The following is a 17,204-nucleotide window of genomic DNA, read 5'->3' on the forward strand; positions in this document are numbered from 1 at the left end:
TCCAGAATGTTTTTATTTTGTCTTTTTTTTATTATTTTTTTTTAAACTGAGCTGTTCTTACTGCGTTTGATTTCTGTTGCTTTAGAAATCATTTTTGAAGGATTCTGCACAAGCAGCAAGCTAAAAATTGCACTCATTTAGGAACTGGGAGCTAAGACTCTCTGTGATCCTGGTGCAAATGAGTGCTGCAAACACCAAATACCGTGATCAAAACAAAACTTCAGTATTGCAGTTTGGCTGGATTTCTTAAGGTTAGACAGCGTTTCTGTTAACAGCAAAGTGGACTTTTCTCAAACAGCTACAGAAGGAATCTCTCTACACTCATTTGGGCCACAGTAGAGGGGTAAAATCTGATTTTTTCTTCAGAGAGTTTATATCAAGCCTAGGTAATATCAAACACCTTAAATCAAGATAAAATATGCCTGTTTCATTATCTCAGTCCCTCCTTATAGCCTTATATAAGTATTAAAATTGGAAGTAATTTTTTCTGTATTATTGTGGTTGATATAATAATTTTTCCCATATATAAACCCATTCACTTTAATTTTTTTTTTCAAAAAAAAAAGATCTAACATTCTATAATTTATTTTCCCAAGTCATTATTACAGAAAGATCTGTGTGGCTTTGGGGCTTTATGTTGTGGCTTTTTCCTTTGAGCTTTTTTGCTCATTATTAGTGAATAGCAAATGCTTTTAAACAGGCCTATTCTGTAGCCCTGAAGGGTTAGAAAAAATAACTACCTGTATTATTGACATATGTCTTATAGTTTGTGGCATAGATTAAATTTTGTATATGTATTCACAAACCACAGGAGACTTCAGTGTGGAACAACTGGACTTGAAGAAATTACCAAGATGGATGTTTTAAGTCTGGAATATAGATATACCTGAATTGCAACATGACTGCCATTTGCTTCAAAGAACTGTGAATCTGATCCTCTGACAGATTTTCTCTCTAGTTATTCACTCAGAAATGTTAGGACCAGTTATTTAATGGTATCAGTGTAGGTTCAAACTCTCTATCAGCCACTGATTAAAAACCTGCTTAAAAGTCCTTTCTAACGGAGATCATCAGGAAATTAGATCACATTAATCTGGGAAATCAATTCATGCAAGAGGAATTCACTGCTGGCAGTTTCAGTCCTACTGCCTCCTTGATTGGGGGAGTTTGTTTCTTTGGAAATTCCAGCCACTGAATTTTCCTTGACATAGGCCTTGTAGTTCCCCGCTTTTTTAACTCTATCACACAAGCTAAGCCATCTGTCTGCTGTTTTCCCTGTACCAGACATTCACTAAAGCTTGGATAAAAACTATTAGAATGTCTCAGGCTTTTAAGTCTGAAGTGCTGCTAATTTCTTTGGGAAGTTTCAGATCTAAATTGATCCAGTGTAGACAGATAATAGTGAACATAGTTCTCAGCTAATTAGAATTCCTTAAATAACCCTTACCATTGACTTTTCAATGTCATAAGACAACCTTCAATACTTCAGTTTTTCTGGCAAAGAAATTTCAGTTTATTAAAACTTTAGCTAAAAATAGAGTTAGACTAAGCTTGTCCATTTTACCTCCCTTCTCCTTGGGTGAGGGGTGTTAGTGTGGACAAACTTCACTGGTAATTACAGCAGATTCAGCATAATTCAGATGCTTTAGCATCTCATTGCATTGTAAGCTTTGTGCATTGCATGTATTAGTTTTCAATGCAGTTGTGGCTAGGCAAGCTGAACCTCCTGTTAGTGGTGAGAACTGCCTCATTAATTTCAGTATTTCAATCCAGCCCTTACTCTGAACTCTGTACAAACCCTGTACAGATTTCCAAGTGGTTGTGTTATTGAACAAGGTAAACAATAAAATCTGAGACTCCAAATGTGTAAATAAGTCTGGATTTTCCAGCAAGTAACGCCATTTTTCATTCATATTGTTCCCTTTATAAGCTGTTGTCTAGGACTTTGGTCATAATCTGCTTTGCTTGGTGTGGTCAGAGGGACCATAAGGACAGAACTTTTTCTGCTGCTGTGGATCTGGTTAAAACCCTAGCCAAATTAAACAAGTACAGAAGAGCAGGCTGTCATGTAATTAGAAGCTGCTAGGGATTGCTAGGCTTGCAGCCAAGACTGAATGCTAAAACCACCTCAGGAGCACTAGGATATTGCAGTGGCTCTGGATTATTTTAGAGGTGAGATTTTATGATTATTGCTTTTTTATTGTAGAAGCATTAAGCTTCAGCTGTAGATCAAGGCCTGGAACCACTGAGCACAATATACTGTATGCTATTTGCATTTAATTTCAGGCCACCTCCTTGCCTGCCCTCACTCAGGCTGAGTTGCATTGCTTTATGTTCACATATTGATACAAATTTTTTAAAGGGATGACATTGGTTGTGCTACAGTTATATTTCAGCCCTTTAAATTCAATCAGGATCTTCTGAGTAAGTACTACTTTTAATTTAATGGCTTCTTTGTCATTGCAGATAATGATAGGAGAAGGAATTCTCTACTGTTGCCTGTCCAAAAGAAGAAATGGGATTGGAACAGAGGCCAATATAAATGCAGGAGGATGCAACTTCAATTCTTTTCTTAGAAGAGCTGTCAGATTTGTTGGTGGGTTTCAAATGTTAGTCACAAAGTAGACCTTTCCACATGGATTTAATTTTCACCATGCAGGTTTCCTTCTCTGAAGCAGCCTTTCAGAACAGAACTGTCATGGGCATACATCTTCTTCTGCTAGAAAATGTGAGAAGAAACTGTCAGGCTGCAACAGAGCAGCCCTGTACTCAATAATGCAGCATCTACACACTCTGTTTTCCCAATTCTCTCCTGTACTACTGTCAGTATTTCTAAAAGAATAATTTGTTTTTCCTTCCCTGCCCACCTTGAGCTGGCTGCCTTTTAATGATTTCAGTGTATAGTTTCCCCTGCCTGTCTTCAGTGCATCATAAGGATTCAACCCACCTGTCACAGTATTCAGCCTGACAGTGAAAACTTGTCAGAAGCTCAGTAGGTTTGACATTCTTTTTCTGGAATGTGTTTATCTTCCTCTCAAAAAGGGCTGGAATCTGGCAACTTAAATGATAGAGGAACATGTTAAATTGTTTTGTTTTACTTGGGTTTAACTGTCATTAATGAGAAACTGTACTTGAAAAGGCAACTGGACTTTGATTCCCTTCTTACAGTTAATTCCCTGTACTGATGAGAGGCTAAAGGAAAGGTTTACTCTGTTTCAGAAATGCAGAGAGGGCAGCCTGAAAACCTGCTAGGACAGCTCTTCACTGGGTTTCTGTAGTCGTGCAAGCAGGAAGGTAGTGGCAGGCAAGGTTATACAGTCTGTGACCAGCAAAGCACCCTCTTGAGAGCAGCAGTGAGGAAGCAAGCAGAGGGTTGGTACATTCCAACATGAGCAAGGATACCCCATGTCCACTCCTTCTCCTGTTTGGTATTCCTTCACCAAAAAGACAAGCTCAAAGACACATGAATTTCATTCCTAATTCATAATCTGGATTAGAAGATTCTTTCATATTTTAATGACTTTAACATTCTTTCAATTTTAGGATGAAAAACAGATTTATCTATATGAACGCAAGTAGGGAATTTTGGGAAGATCTTTAGGAGAAATGCATTTGAAAAAGTTCAGGAAAGCAATTGCATTACTTCAATTGCCTTGTGAATTTGCTGTTATTAATCAGACAGAAACACTGATCCCTTATGAAATAGACTTAAATATTTGGAATAGTGGCAAGGACACAACACTCAGAAAATATCAGAGGTGTGAAGGTAGCCAGAGTTATCACCAGCTGGGGATTCTGTGGTGGTCAAAAGAGAATAGGTCTTCTAAGCAATGATCTGATGGGCTGCTGTTATTCTTCCTGTTATTCAAAGCTCATATTCCAGTGGGAAAGTACAAGGACTGGATGAGCACGTGTGTTCTCCTCAAATAGTTGGTTATCCTTTAGTAAGTTCAGAAAACTTTTTTCCAAATTGAAGCAGCTCCAGTGTAGTTCACTTTTATGAAAGGATGTTGGAGGACATCAAGCCATCAAAACAAAATATTAAGTATCAACAGGAAGAAAACAAGCATAAATTATCTTTTCTTTTATATTAAAGAATTCAACTCTGCAACAAGCTTTTGTAAAAAAACCCTCTTATTCTTGAGTTAAATTCAAGTGTAGTGACATAAGCCAACAGAGTTCTGTTGAATGCATTTTGCACAATTAATAAATCTAATTAATGCACATAATAAAGTTAACGAGCTGTGTTGATTTCTTTCCTAGGTGTTCATGTGTTTGGTCTTTGTGCAACTGCTCTTGTTACTGATATTATACAGCTATCAACAGGATATCAGGCACCATATTTCTTGACTGTTTGCAAGCCTAACTATACATCCTTAAATGTATCCTGCGCAGAGAATTCATATGTTGTGGAAGATATTTGCTCAGGAACTGATCTCAATATTATCAATGCTGGAAGGTTGGTTCTATCTTTCATTGTCTACATTTTTAAGTATTCTTTTTTTTTTAATGTTTTCTGTCCCAATTTCAAGATTTTTTTTCTAGTTAAAGTCTGAATGAGTTTGTCAGTTTTTTATAACAAAGGTGAGTGCATAAATGTCTTTTTAGTAATGTTCAATTTTCTTTTTAAAGATATTAGTCTAACAGTGGGCATATATAATTTGTCTCTTTCAAAGGAGACAATTTCCTATACAATTATTAATATGTATAGCATCTACTATAAGAATTATGGTATAAGTTCTACAGTCCCTGAGGTTAATTTGACTTCAGTAATCTGAGTTTGTAAGGGACTTGTTCTGAGATTCCTAATGGCCTTCATTTTTCATTTGTACTTCCCAGAAACTTTGGCTCCAGAAATTTGTCTCTAGATTCCCGTAGGAAAAGTATAGAGAAGAACACATAATTATCCAGCTGACTACATGAAATAATTTTTCTGCAACATCCCCAAATATCCAGTGGTCCCTATTGTCCATCTTTCCCTCTATTTATCTTCAAAGAGCCTTTTCAGTCATTTCTATTCAGATCTCCAGTGAGGTCTCTATCCTCTGTCATTTCTGATGTTCTGACTCAGTATGACTCTTCTCTCAGTATGACTCTTTCTCTGCCTTGTTCTCCCTCTCCCCATCCTCATGCATGAGCATTAGAGTGATACACTGTCATCTGAGTTCAGGACATGTTTTCTTTGAGACCTTTGTTCACCTTTTCAATACGGAACCATACAAAAAAGCTACATATTTTTAGCTTGAATTATTTTCATTTTAAAGATAACAAATAGAGGAACAAAAGCAGTGACACCATTAGAGAGTTCAGAGAGTGCATTTAGTCTATGCTTGCCCTGACACACCTTATATCCATAAAATAGTGACATACCTTATATCCATAAAAACGCCATCAATTTAAGGTTAAGTTCTGAGTGGTATTAAGTTCATAGAATCAAATCTACACATTAGCTCCACAGAGACTGTAAGCAGATTTATACTTCACTAAAACCTGCACAGAGTAAAGGAGTTGATTAGCTATTATAAACATTTACTTTATTTTCATGTCTTTATTCGGTCCTCAACCCTGAACTTGTTCCCAGGGGATACAATTTGTGAAAGGTTTGTTCAGGGAGGAAAAAAAAGGAAGAATTTAGGTCTGTCTCTAGAAATGGAAAAGGAACCCTGCAGATTTCATCTTGGCCAGAGTCATGAATCGGCTGGAGCCATGGGCTCTAATTCAGGTCAGCAGTGCAGCATTCACACTGAACTACATGCACATCTTTGACTGCCAATTAATTATGTAGAACAGACAAGGCAAAATGCATAGGAAAGAAATTCAGAAAGTAGACTGCTGCTTTGCAGAAAAGAATATCTTTGTTTAAAGTTAAAGGGCTGTGTTTCAGTTTTTGCTATTTTAAACTAGCTAACTCAGTTGTTGCTGGGAAAATGGCTGTACATGGAGCCCAGTTAGAGTAGCAAGACCCACCTGTGAAGCCAAATAATTGTTCAAGTGTTTATCTCAGGCTGAGCTTTCTCGAGTGAAAGTTGCTGCTGTGACTTCTTCACCAAGACAGCCAGCATGTCCATACCATTTTAAGGAGATAAATGTACAGATATAAATGGCTATGCATCCTCACTGCACCTAGAGCTCAGAGGTCACAGAAGTTTTTTTGGGTTTCTACAAGCTATGACCTAGATGTCCACCGTACCACAGTGTTATTAAATCCATCCCCAGCTTTTTTTCCCTCTACTGCATGAAAATCTCTCCTTTGTGTTCCCATCACTTTTCTTCAGTTGTTTCTAGAGGATTGAAATGGGTCTATAAGAATAATGTTAAAATGTTAGGCTCATGTGATGGTTCTCTCTTAGCTTCTACTTACACAAACCCTCCTTTTCTTGTCAGAGAAGTAGAAGCTAAGCTGTTACTATCTAATTTTCATATCTGAAGTTTCTGACTCAAGACCCAGTCCACATCATTAAAGTCTCCAGGTTTTCAGTGGAGCAGAAGAGCCTCAGCAACTTCAAGAATAGACTTAATATTGCCTACTGTCTTACCGAATTTGTACATGTTTTCATTTATCTTCTTGTTCTTGGCATCAGGAAGGGACCCAGTTAATTTTAAAATACCCTCTCCATGTTCTTGTGCTCCATTCACTCCTGTCACGTTATAAAAATAAACCTAAAGACAATAGCTAATAAAGATGTAGTTTGCCTCTCTCTGAGAAAAGTGTCACTCTGTCATCCCCCCATTATTGAAGCAACAAAGCAGGGGCATGAACATGATGAATGCAGTTGCATGGAATTAGGGCCTGATTATCAAAGTGAATGAGTTCTTACTTTGAAAAGAGTCAAAGTAAAGTCAATGAGAATAATCATAAGATCAAAGTTCATGCATTTAATAAGTTTTATAGTTAGGTACTTTTATGGGCAGTTACTTTTAGAAATAAATTTATAGATATTTCTCTGAATCAAGAAAGCAGTTTGTACCTTGTTCCCACTGCTCTCTTAGTACACACACTTGGTACACAAAAAGAATTTCACAGTAAATATTTACTTCAAAATAAAGGCATTTCATTAACATTGGTCCTTTCTCCGGAATCAAGAAAAGAAATTTAGAAATTAAATGTTACTCATAGATCACATATTGCTTAGGAAGTGTAAGATGAAAATGACTGTACCACCCAGTGTTTTTTTCAATGAGCTCTAGCACAGTGAATTTGAACTGAGAAGCATAATTTGGTTGTCCTTCTTTGGCAGAAAGTCATTCCCTTCTCAACATGCCACCCTGGCAGCCTTTGCAGCAGTGTACATTTCGGTGAGTAACTAACTCTGTTCAGTTCCCTTTATACAAGACAAAAGTCAGAAAGCAATTTTCTGTGTACTGTAAGATGATGTGTTGCCTGGATATCTTGGCTAGATGTAAGTTTTTATCCTCCCAATTTGAAAGCAAATAAAACTACTAGTAAAGCTGGTTTTATTGTAGCTGGTAAAAAACAAGGAAAAGATTCAACTGCTTCACATCCTTTGTTAAGAAGCAACAGAATGTGTAATGTTGAAGTATATTTGATGCCTCATATAATCCACATATAAAATGCAGTGTTTATCTGTCTTACAGAGTGATATATTAACTTACCCTTCAAATTACCCTTTATGCATGCAGCCTTTTCTTTATTACTGTCTTCACTTGATTCTCTGCTTCTAAACTTGAGGTACCAAGGGCTACACATTCATGTGATGTAGTTTGATTTGACCTTCATAGAACTGCAGTTTGGATGAAATGGCACAATCACTCCCAGGGGCCTTCAAGGTGCTCCTGCAATGCAAGTGAATAAAACCCATCAGTCACTAGCAGAGAGCTGTAGGACGCACTGCAGCCATCACAGCTGATTTTCCTAATCTGGCCAGTAACATTTCTTCAGTATGGCCTACAGTGCTTGTACAAGTGCAACTTCCTTGAAGTTTAAAAAGAAATTCCATCACTCATGCAGTAAAAATCAGAGGAAAAAATAGTGACAACTTAATCACATTAGATTATAGAAATTGTGCACATACTGGGAGCTTGCCAGTATTTATTCTGCCCCAAGAAAAGGCTAAAATTTGGAGTAATACTGATGAATCACTCCACATAATTTTTGTGACCTCCCTGACATTATGGCCCTCAGTTGAGAAATGGCTCTCTAAAGCATCTGGTGGTAGCTTTTGTTAGAATATGTTATTGCTTTCATCTGGCATGACATCTGGCTTCTCTATTTCACAAGCAGTGGCTCCTTAGTCACATTTACAGAACATTTAGGCTGACTGTGAAAAGTATTTAGGCATAAAGTCCTTATGCTGATTGATGTCAGTGAGCAACACTGCCTGTGTTTTTGAAATTTTGCATTCCTTTTGATGTCATCTTTGAACAGCAAGTGAGCAAATTTTAACAGGGCTGTAAAACAAAATTAAACTGATTATTTGTGTTATTACTGTGTAATAGTGATCTATGTGTGAAAGAAACATTGAATGCAGGAAATTAACATCCTCTTAGGTAAATTTAAGTTTCTTCAACTGCGTCTTCATTTCTTTCTTTTTTCAAGATGTACTTCAATTCTACGTTAACAGACTCTTCAAAACTTCTGAAACCACTCTTGGTCTTTGCTTTTATCATCTGTGGAATTATATGCGGTCTGACTCGTATCACCCAGTATAAGAATCATCCAGTTGATGTTTACTGTGGCTTTCTCATCGGAGGAGGAATTGCTCTCTACTTGGTAAGTCTAATAGTCATAGTTAAGTTTTAGCAAATAAAACTGATAAGGCTGTAATAGGAGTACTGGTATTTTTATGAACACTTTTCATCATGGTCACATTCCATAGCTATAAATATAGTCAAAATGTGTTGATGATGATGAGTTAAGGATAATCACCCTAAAAGCAGATAGGAAAAAGCAAATATGTATTTCAGTGTAAAGTCCAATAACAGTTCACAAAGTGGAATATAGTCATCTGGCATTGCATACAGAAACAGCTCTAACCTTATGTGCTTCATTAAATATTTCAAAATACTCATCTTTTCTACTCCACACTTAAAAGCATAACACAAGAAAAATATTGGATTAATTGGTATTTGTTGCTGACCCGAGTTCATATTGCCAGTGTTAGTTTTATGATCTCAAAAAATATTTGAGTTAATATCAGCAACTCAGCTGAGTAAATTCCTGAATCTACAAGAAATCAAAGGCAATATTATACACTTGTGATTCTTCGGAGCTCTTAGGGATAGTATACAGGGAAAAAGGATGGCCAAATCAGGTTATTCCTATGCTGTTCCTCTGTAGTGTTTTGAAACAGATGGAGCACCTTGGAAGGGTCCTGTAAGAAAGTATGTAGGATAGGCCTGTTTGTATCTGCCAGTAGGAATCTCATGAAGCATTTGCTTTTCTTGCTGCTGTCGGTGTGACTCCAGCAGGAGAGCTGCTGCCCTGGCTGCTCAGCAGCAGTGCCTGTGAGCAGTCAGAGCTGCTTCTGACACCATTTGTGCTCGAGTGTGGGCAGGTGAACAGAAGAGTCTTAGCAACCAGTGGGATGATTTTGCCCCCTGAGAAGTCAATGATGAATTTTAGTATAATACTAAAATAAGTTCATTTCCTGTCCCCTTTTTTCTGTGATTACATAACCTAAGGTACATGAAGATGGTCTACAAAGGTGATCAGGGGAAAAACTGTCTTCACAGTGGCAGAAGAAACAGCAGCCAGGGTAGTAATAGAAACCCCACGAGCTACTAAAGTCAGTTTCTGTGATTGCACTGTGAGCAGAAAGGCACTCTGTTGAGAATATTATTTCAAATTATTAAGCTGCTGTAGACTATCATAAATGGAGCTGTTGTTCCCATGTTTGAAATCCACAAACAAACATGCTTTGTTAGGTCTTCATATACTGTTGCATGACAACATACTTCAGAGTATATTGCCCTGGATACACAGTATTCAGTAAATCTGCCCTGAAAACTACTCACCAGTAAGAGGAAGGGGAGGGGAAATAATGTGAAAATGAAAATAATTACGAAAAGAGTGTACAGAACAAGTAACTCAAGTGACTGAGTCAGGTATTTGACCCTTTCATGGAAGGGTCACTCCTTAGCAGAGTCTTTTTATTAAGAAAATGTTGTATGCCTAAATCTTATTACAGTTCTGCACAGCTTGGAAAACAATTGATTTAGAGTTGATAAATTGTTCTGTGATGTAGGTATTGTATTACATGGTTATTATGCAGTAGAAAGGACAGAATCTGTTACAGCAGAGAACAACTCAAGCCATTACAAGATTCAGTAAATCAAAGGAGACAATGGTATAGTTGTAAAATAGCTTTGCCTCAGTGACTGCAAACATCTATTTTGTTATTTTCCTAACAAAATGTTATTTCTGTAGCTGCATCTGTTGCTTGATAAAAAGAAGAAAACTCATGGAGGCTAAATCTTTTCCTTAACTGTTTGTTGCCATGAATTGTATGCCTCAGTTATCCTAGTGAGACAACTTCATACATATCCAGATGTACCAGACTGAGGACACAATTTGGACTAACGATATATTAGTGAGGAAAGGAAAGTGGGCATACTCCGTCACTTTAGCAGGAGTAATTATGTCACTCAATGCCTATTTAAAGGCAGAAGAATGTAATCAAAATAACTTAAAATGTGTCTTTTTCCATAACTGATTGTTGATGCTTCTCTTCAAATATCAGGGCCTGTATGCTGTGGGGAACTTCTTACCAAGTGATGAGAATGTGTTTCACTCAAATTTTCACAGAGAAGCTCTAAGGTCTTTGACAGACCTCAGCCAAGATGCCAACAGAATCCTGCCAGGTAAAAATGGTAGCGGCAGCGATGGCATTGTCTCTCACCGTACAGAAAGTATCCTGAATAGAAACCACAGAGATTCAGGGTCTCTGACCAATCTCAAGAGAGCGAATGCTGATGTAGAAATAATAACACCACGAAGCCCAATGGGAAAGGAAAACATGGTTACTTTCAGCAACACTTTGCCAAGAGTCAACACACCATCCATGGAAGATCCAGCACGGCGAAATGCAACAATACACGCGTCGATGGATTCTGCCCGTTCCAAACAGCTGCTTTCCCAGTGGAAGAACAAGAATGAAAGTCGAAAGTTGTCACTGCAAGTAATTGAGACCGAATCTGGCCAGTCACCACCAAGGGCTATCGAAATGAGGTCAAGCTCAGAACCCTCCAGAGTGGGTGTAAATGGTGATCATCATGGCCCAACCGGCCAATACCTGAAAATCCAACCTGGCAGTGTACCAGGTTGTAACAACTCAGGTCTTTCTGGCGGGCCGAGGGTCTCTATCCAGTCACGTCCTGGCTCATCCCAGCTAGTACATATTCCTGAAGAGACTCAGGAGAATGTGAACACATCCCCCAAAAGTAGTTCAGCTAGAGCTAAATGGCTCAAAGCTGCTGAGAAGAGTGTTGCATGTAGAAGCAATAGCCAGCCAAGAATCATGCAAGTCATAGCCATGTCTAAGCAGCAAGGAGTGCTTCAGGGCAGCCCAAAGGGTTCAGAGGGAAGCACAGTCACTTGTACAGGAGCCATCAGATACAAAACCTTGACAGATCATGAGCCAAGTAGCATTGTTAGAGTTGAGGCCCATCCAGAAAATAACAGACCTGTAATTCAGATGCCAACAGAAGGAGAAGGAAGTGGGTCATGGAAATGGAAAGGTCCTGAAAAAATCACCCTCCGTCAGACATATGAGCTAAATGATCTTAACAGAGACTCTGAGAGCTGTGACTCCTTAAAAGACAGTTATGGGTCAGGTGACAGGAAAAGAAGCAACATAGATAACAGTGAGCATCACCATCATGGTATCACCACAATAAGAGTCACACCAGTGGAGGGAAGTGAGATCGGCTCAGAGACTCTGTCCATTTCTTCTAGCCGGGACTCAACACTTCGGAGAAAAGGTAACATCATTTTAATCCCTGAGAGAGGGAGCAGTCCAGAGAATACCAGAAACATCTTCTATAAAGGTACATCCCCAACACGAGCATACAAGGAATGAGAGGAGACATATCCGCTGGTCCATACCACCACAAAGTAAACACATCTTGACACAGGTTCTGCTCGCTTTGTTTTGAGCTGATATTTACCCTTATGTGCCAAATTATTGATCAGGAGCCCAGCGCTGCTGATGTGCAATGTGCATGAGCCTGTGGAAAGCATGTGGTGGGGGGAAAAGCACAATGCCAGAACTAATGTGAAACATTTTTACATGCAACTTGTTTCTTCAGACTCAAAACATTTATCTGAGGGTGATGATGTCAATCAAAACAATAGTCTTGAACACAGACACTGTATTTCTTGAATGTGCCAACTTTTTATTTTATATTTGTGTCCAAATTTGACTGACTTTTTCACAGCAAAGGCTGTATCAGTGGTATATATTCACCTTTGCAGAATTTGCACCAAATCTTTAATACAGGATGGTGCTGATGATAACTTTACATGTTTTGAAAAATTGCATACTTATTACACTCTGCAAACATGACATATTGATGTGCAGTTACTTTAAAAGTAATATTGCTAATACTATGATGATGCTGGCTGCATTCATTTAGCGTAGGAAATATTTACAGCTTTGTTATAGTGGATCTGTCACATTCAAAGATTGCAAAGGTTTTGTGTAGTTCTTTAAGATGTCTACTGCAACAAAAAATGTGTGGGTGACATTCCATTAGAATGGAATGACTATCTATTTTGAATAGTTTTGCTGCTACTGCTCAACTTTTGTTTAAGAACAGGTGCTACTAATGAAGAGGCTGCTTCTTAGTGGGCTAACTTGTAGAATTGTTTTAAATTATGTTTTTTAAGGGGTCTTATCAAGTACTACAGGTAATTCAGATTTTACATTTTTAAACTTCTTATTCTGTCCTTCAGCGACCCGTCCATTTTTCTATTAGTTTTTAAACATATAATGCAGGACGCCAATAACTGCAAGATCTGCGAATGTTAAAGGCGAGCCGTGAGTAAATAAAAATAAACAGCCACTTTCCTGACCAGCTTCCAAGGAGACAGGAATTAATACAGCAGCTCACACTTAGGAGCAGTCATTCACCTCACTTACTTAGTATACCACAAGAACAATGACAAGTTTCACCCCAATCACTCTCATTTAGGGGATTTGTGCTTTGCTTTAAAAATAGAATGCCTTGGTATTGCAGAATCACTGAATGAGTGTTGCATTGTGCCACTACTACTGTTCACCTCCCTGAGACACCCTCCAGAGCCTTTTAAGCATGATATTTTTTTTCCCACCACTGCCACTTAAGATTATGAAGGTCTCTGCACCTGAGAGAACATGGAATATTTAAGTAAATTGAGCTTTGAATATAACGAAAGAACTTGCTTGCTAAAAATCTCCATTGCCAAAAATTATTGAAAGGGTAAGCTCTGAAAGGAATAAGCGTAGCATGTCCTGGGCATGCTAGAAGAAATGCCTCTCTACATTTGGCTCTGACTTAAATCACGAAGGAAGCCAGGGGCAGTGCTCACCCCCTGCAGCTCCTCATTCTCTCCTATTTCTACCTGTAAGAGAACTACTATCAGACACCCCCCAGCCCCCTGCCAGGAGGGGGAGGGAATGAACAGTCACCTCAGTGAATAAATTGTCGCAGATCAGGTCTGTTCTCTGGCTTCTTGAGGGGAGTGTTCTGGTCGAAGTCCTCTTCTGATTTAGGGTATCAGAGAACCAGATACATACTACATAGTCAGAAGCTGTCTACAGACCCTTCTCCACAGAACTCTAAGGAAAAGCCCAACCTCCCCCAGCCAAGTAGGAGGTAGAAGGAAGAATCATCCCATTCAAGAAGATAAACAGCACAATACACAGACCAAAAAAAAACCCCCAACCCAAAAAAAAAGACCTCAAAACCAAAACAAAATCCCAACCCCAACCCTAACCCTGAGTAATTTCACAAATATGAGGATGGTGTTTGCTAATCTGTATAGAAGAAAGGACTGAGAGTCAATGGAAAGCTTTATATACCTTCCCAGTTTTACAGGTGCTCCAAGCTTAGCTGAGTGCTTGCTGTCAGCCAACCGTGCCAAGCAATGCTTCCATCACCTGCCCATCACCCAGTGCTGTGGATGAGAGCTGGTCCTTAAGGAAATGACCGCACTCTCTCTGCCAGTGATAAAAGATGATCCTGTCATGCTTAAGATGATTGGGAGAAAGTATTCTGCAGGTTACATGTAAGAAGCTACCCAGCAGGGTTGCAGCATATTGTGTACGTTAAAGGCACAGTGTGCTGAAGATACACTTTAAGGCACATAGCTGGGAAAAATAATCATAGATACCAGGGGAAAAAGAAAAAAAAAAAAAAGTAGGTTTTTAGAAATAAGTTCTCAGACTCTAGTATTTTCAGAATTTGTTTTTTCTTTTCAAAAAGATGAATCTTTAGTCCTTGGTATTTAATATCAAATTTTGTACAAGATGCCTAGGAATTACAAACACTTGGACTGTCATGAACAAAACCCTTTGGTTTTAGTTTAGTCTAGGTATATGATAAAGCAGGTAGGATTAGCTTTAAAGGAATGGGTAAGACACAAACACTGTTGGCCTATCAATGCAGGGAAATAAGATGCAATCGTTTGTTAGTTTGTAAGTGCAGGGGAAAAGAACATAAGTAGATGAACCTGGAAATAATGGAAAATTGAAATGGAGAATAATGGCAATAAAGCAAAGATTAGAAAATGTTCCCTCTGGCAATTTAGCTGTTTTGGAAACAGCAGGATTCCTGGTGGGAGTGTTTGTTCTTTATTCCTCGGTTTTAGTCAGATATATTGGCATATGTGTTGCTTTTATTACTCTAAAACTTGCTGCACTATTTCAAGTGCAGTGTAATATTTTTCCTAAGGTTTCCTATTTCTTAAGAAAAGATTTTAAAGCTCTTGTGTAGTCATTGAAATTGTGTTCTATACATAAATATTGATATATTCTTTTTTACTCAAAGTGCCAAAGGCTACTGTTTTTAATAATGGCTTATCAAATTATATTACGTTAGAGAGCAGAAATGTAATAATATATACATTGGAACTCAGACCTCTGCATGTATATTTGATAAGGAGCCTTTTGTAAAATTACTCTTTGTTTACATTCCACTGGTACCTTAATTTAAAAATTACTCAAATAAATTGACAGGTGACATCTTCTTAGTGTTCTGATTTTCTTACTTGCTAACAGGCACGAATTTCTTTGTTAGGCTGTGCTTTACTGAGAAAAGAAAATACTTAAAATATGTTTTTAAATGAGAATTCTCTATATAAAGTATTGTGTTTAATAAAATGTTATGCAATGTTTTCAAATGGAAAAGAATTTGTAAATTGCTATAAATGTATTTTGTTAAATAAGTACAGATCAATGCTACTGTGTGAGTTTATTGTGCTAACATCATGAAATAAAGATAAAATTCCTCATTGATGTTTAGTCATCTCTGTGGTGAAGCAAAGTTTCATTCCTCCCCAAATTATTTTTCAATATCAGATATATCATGACATGTAAAAGTGGTCATCAGTGGGAAACCTCAAGACCTCGCATAGTGGGAAGAAGTTTCAAGGAATGGTGTCCAAACAAGCTTGTCCCTATCCAAAAAACATTTTACATTAAAAGAAAGCAAGTGAATTGGGAATGTTAGGCCATGGGAGGACGTGTCTGCTAGATCATTGTGGAGCACCAGCTGCATTGCTAAAACACTAATGCCTCCAAAACACTTTGCTAGTGTTGGGTGGAGCCAACACTCCAGATATGGTGAAGCCAACCTTGGATTTGGGAATGAGAACCGGGCAGATATCAGGAGCAATGCTGAGAGGATGGGCTCTCCCCAGGGGAAGAAGTTAGGGTGCAGGAGTCAGCAGGTGACATACACCTTGGCTTGCAGCAGTGGAAAATGTTATGTGTAATAGCACAGTGTCAAAAGCACTGTTACCTAGAAACCACACAAAGTAATGTGGTAAGCAAACAACAAAGATTGTCTCCAAGCCTATCTTAAAACACCTTGAAACAGGGCAGCAGCAGGCTCCTGAGTGCCTAGGATGGAAGGCAGGGCTGTAGCTGAGGCATGCACCAACATTGCCAACAGCATAATAAGGACACGCAGCCTCTGCAGTGCAGGGCAGCACAGCAAACTGACTCTGAGAAGCCTTTCCCACCTGTGCCTGGGCCTTCCTGCAGGCTGACACTTTGCATTTGTGTGTCCTTCTAGCAGGTGACTGCCACGGCTGGGGTGGCACTGGGCAGCTGCTGTCACTGCTGCCTCCAGCCAGGCACTGCCGTGCCGAGCAGTTCAGCAATGCCACACGTGCTGTGCTCGCTGTGAAGGCACGCGGGGATGGACTGATAGTGCCCCAAGCTGTGCTCCAGATCTGGGTCACTTGGCAATCCCTGTCCCATGACTTTCATGACAATTTAAGATGGGGGCCCTCAGGCAATACAGAATCAAAAAACAGTATGTTTTCTCTCAAAGAAAGGGGTGTGTGCGTACAGCTGTCTTACTGTGCCCTCTGTGGTGACATAAGGAGCTCTCTTTGTGTAGCTGGGGCTGGACAATGTCCTTATCCCACAGCAGGAGTAGCCAGTTTTAGGAGAGGCCCCTCCTTTGTCCAGGAGCAGATGCTGGTGTGGCAGTCCATTATCTGCTGCAGCAGACAGTGCCTTAGGTGAAGCTGTGTGAAGAATGAGGGCTGTGGCCCAAAGTTATGGTGTTGCACCCTCTGGGACACGGTAGCCTGGGAAAGCTACAGGTCCCAGGTATGGCTCAGAGAGACCCTGGGACAGAGTGCAAGAGAATAAAAGAGCAGGCTAGGGTATGACTGCTGTGGCTGACATCTAATGCAAATCTAATGAGTTCTCCTCTGGAAATGACCCTTGCCGTGAATGACAAAGGGGCCTAGACAATTAGCTCAAACATTTTAAAAGGCACATTTTAAACATCTGAAGTTAGGCAAAAAAAGAACTCCCCCTCTGAAGGGTTACCTTTGATGTAGAGGTTATATTATAAAACTTGATTTAAGATGAAAAATTACCTCTGCTGACAAACCTTATCATATTCTCTTAGACCATTCTGGCTACAGCAACACTGTCACTACATTAAGAGACCTGACTGTGATCCAGACTGATGACTATATCTGATCATGCAAAGGAGTTTTCAAAGGTATGATTGATCAAACTGAA

At 38.9% G+C, this 17,204-nt stretch overlaps 1 protein-coding gene across 1 annotated transcript in view; it reads left to right on the forward strand.

Moving 5' to 3' along the window:
* PLPPR4 (phospholipid phosphatase related 4) overlaps positions 1–15,452 on the forward strand; it is a 30,439-nt gene extending 14,987 nt beyond the window's left edge. The window contains exons 3-7 of the mRNA XM_050306834.1: positions 2,467–2,596; positions 4,264–4,459; positions 7,239–7,296; positions 8,558–8,731; positions 10,701–15,452. Of these exons, the coding sequence (XP_050162791.1) occupies positions 2,467–2,596; positions 4,264–4,459; positions 7,239–7,296; positions 8,558–8,731; positions 10,701–12,038 (1,896 nt within the window). The 3' untranslated portion in view covers positions 12,039–15,452. The remainder of the gene's footprint in view (positions 1–2,466; positions 2,597–4,263; positions 4,460–7,238; positions 7,297–8,557; positions 8,732–10,700) is intronic.
* The last annotated feature ends 1,752 nt before the right edge of the window (positions 15,453–17,204 follow it).

The sequence above is a fragment of the Myiozetetes cayanensis genome, unplaced genomic scaffold (assembly GCF_022539395.1).
Source record: "Myiozetetes cayanensis isolate MyiCay16 unplaced genomic scaffold, myiCay2020 scf12, whole genome shotgun sequence".
In the NCBI taxonomy this organism is placed as follows: Eukaryota; Metazoa; Chordata; class Aves; order Passeriformes; family Tyrannidae; genus Myiozetetes; species Myiozetetes cayanensis.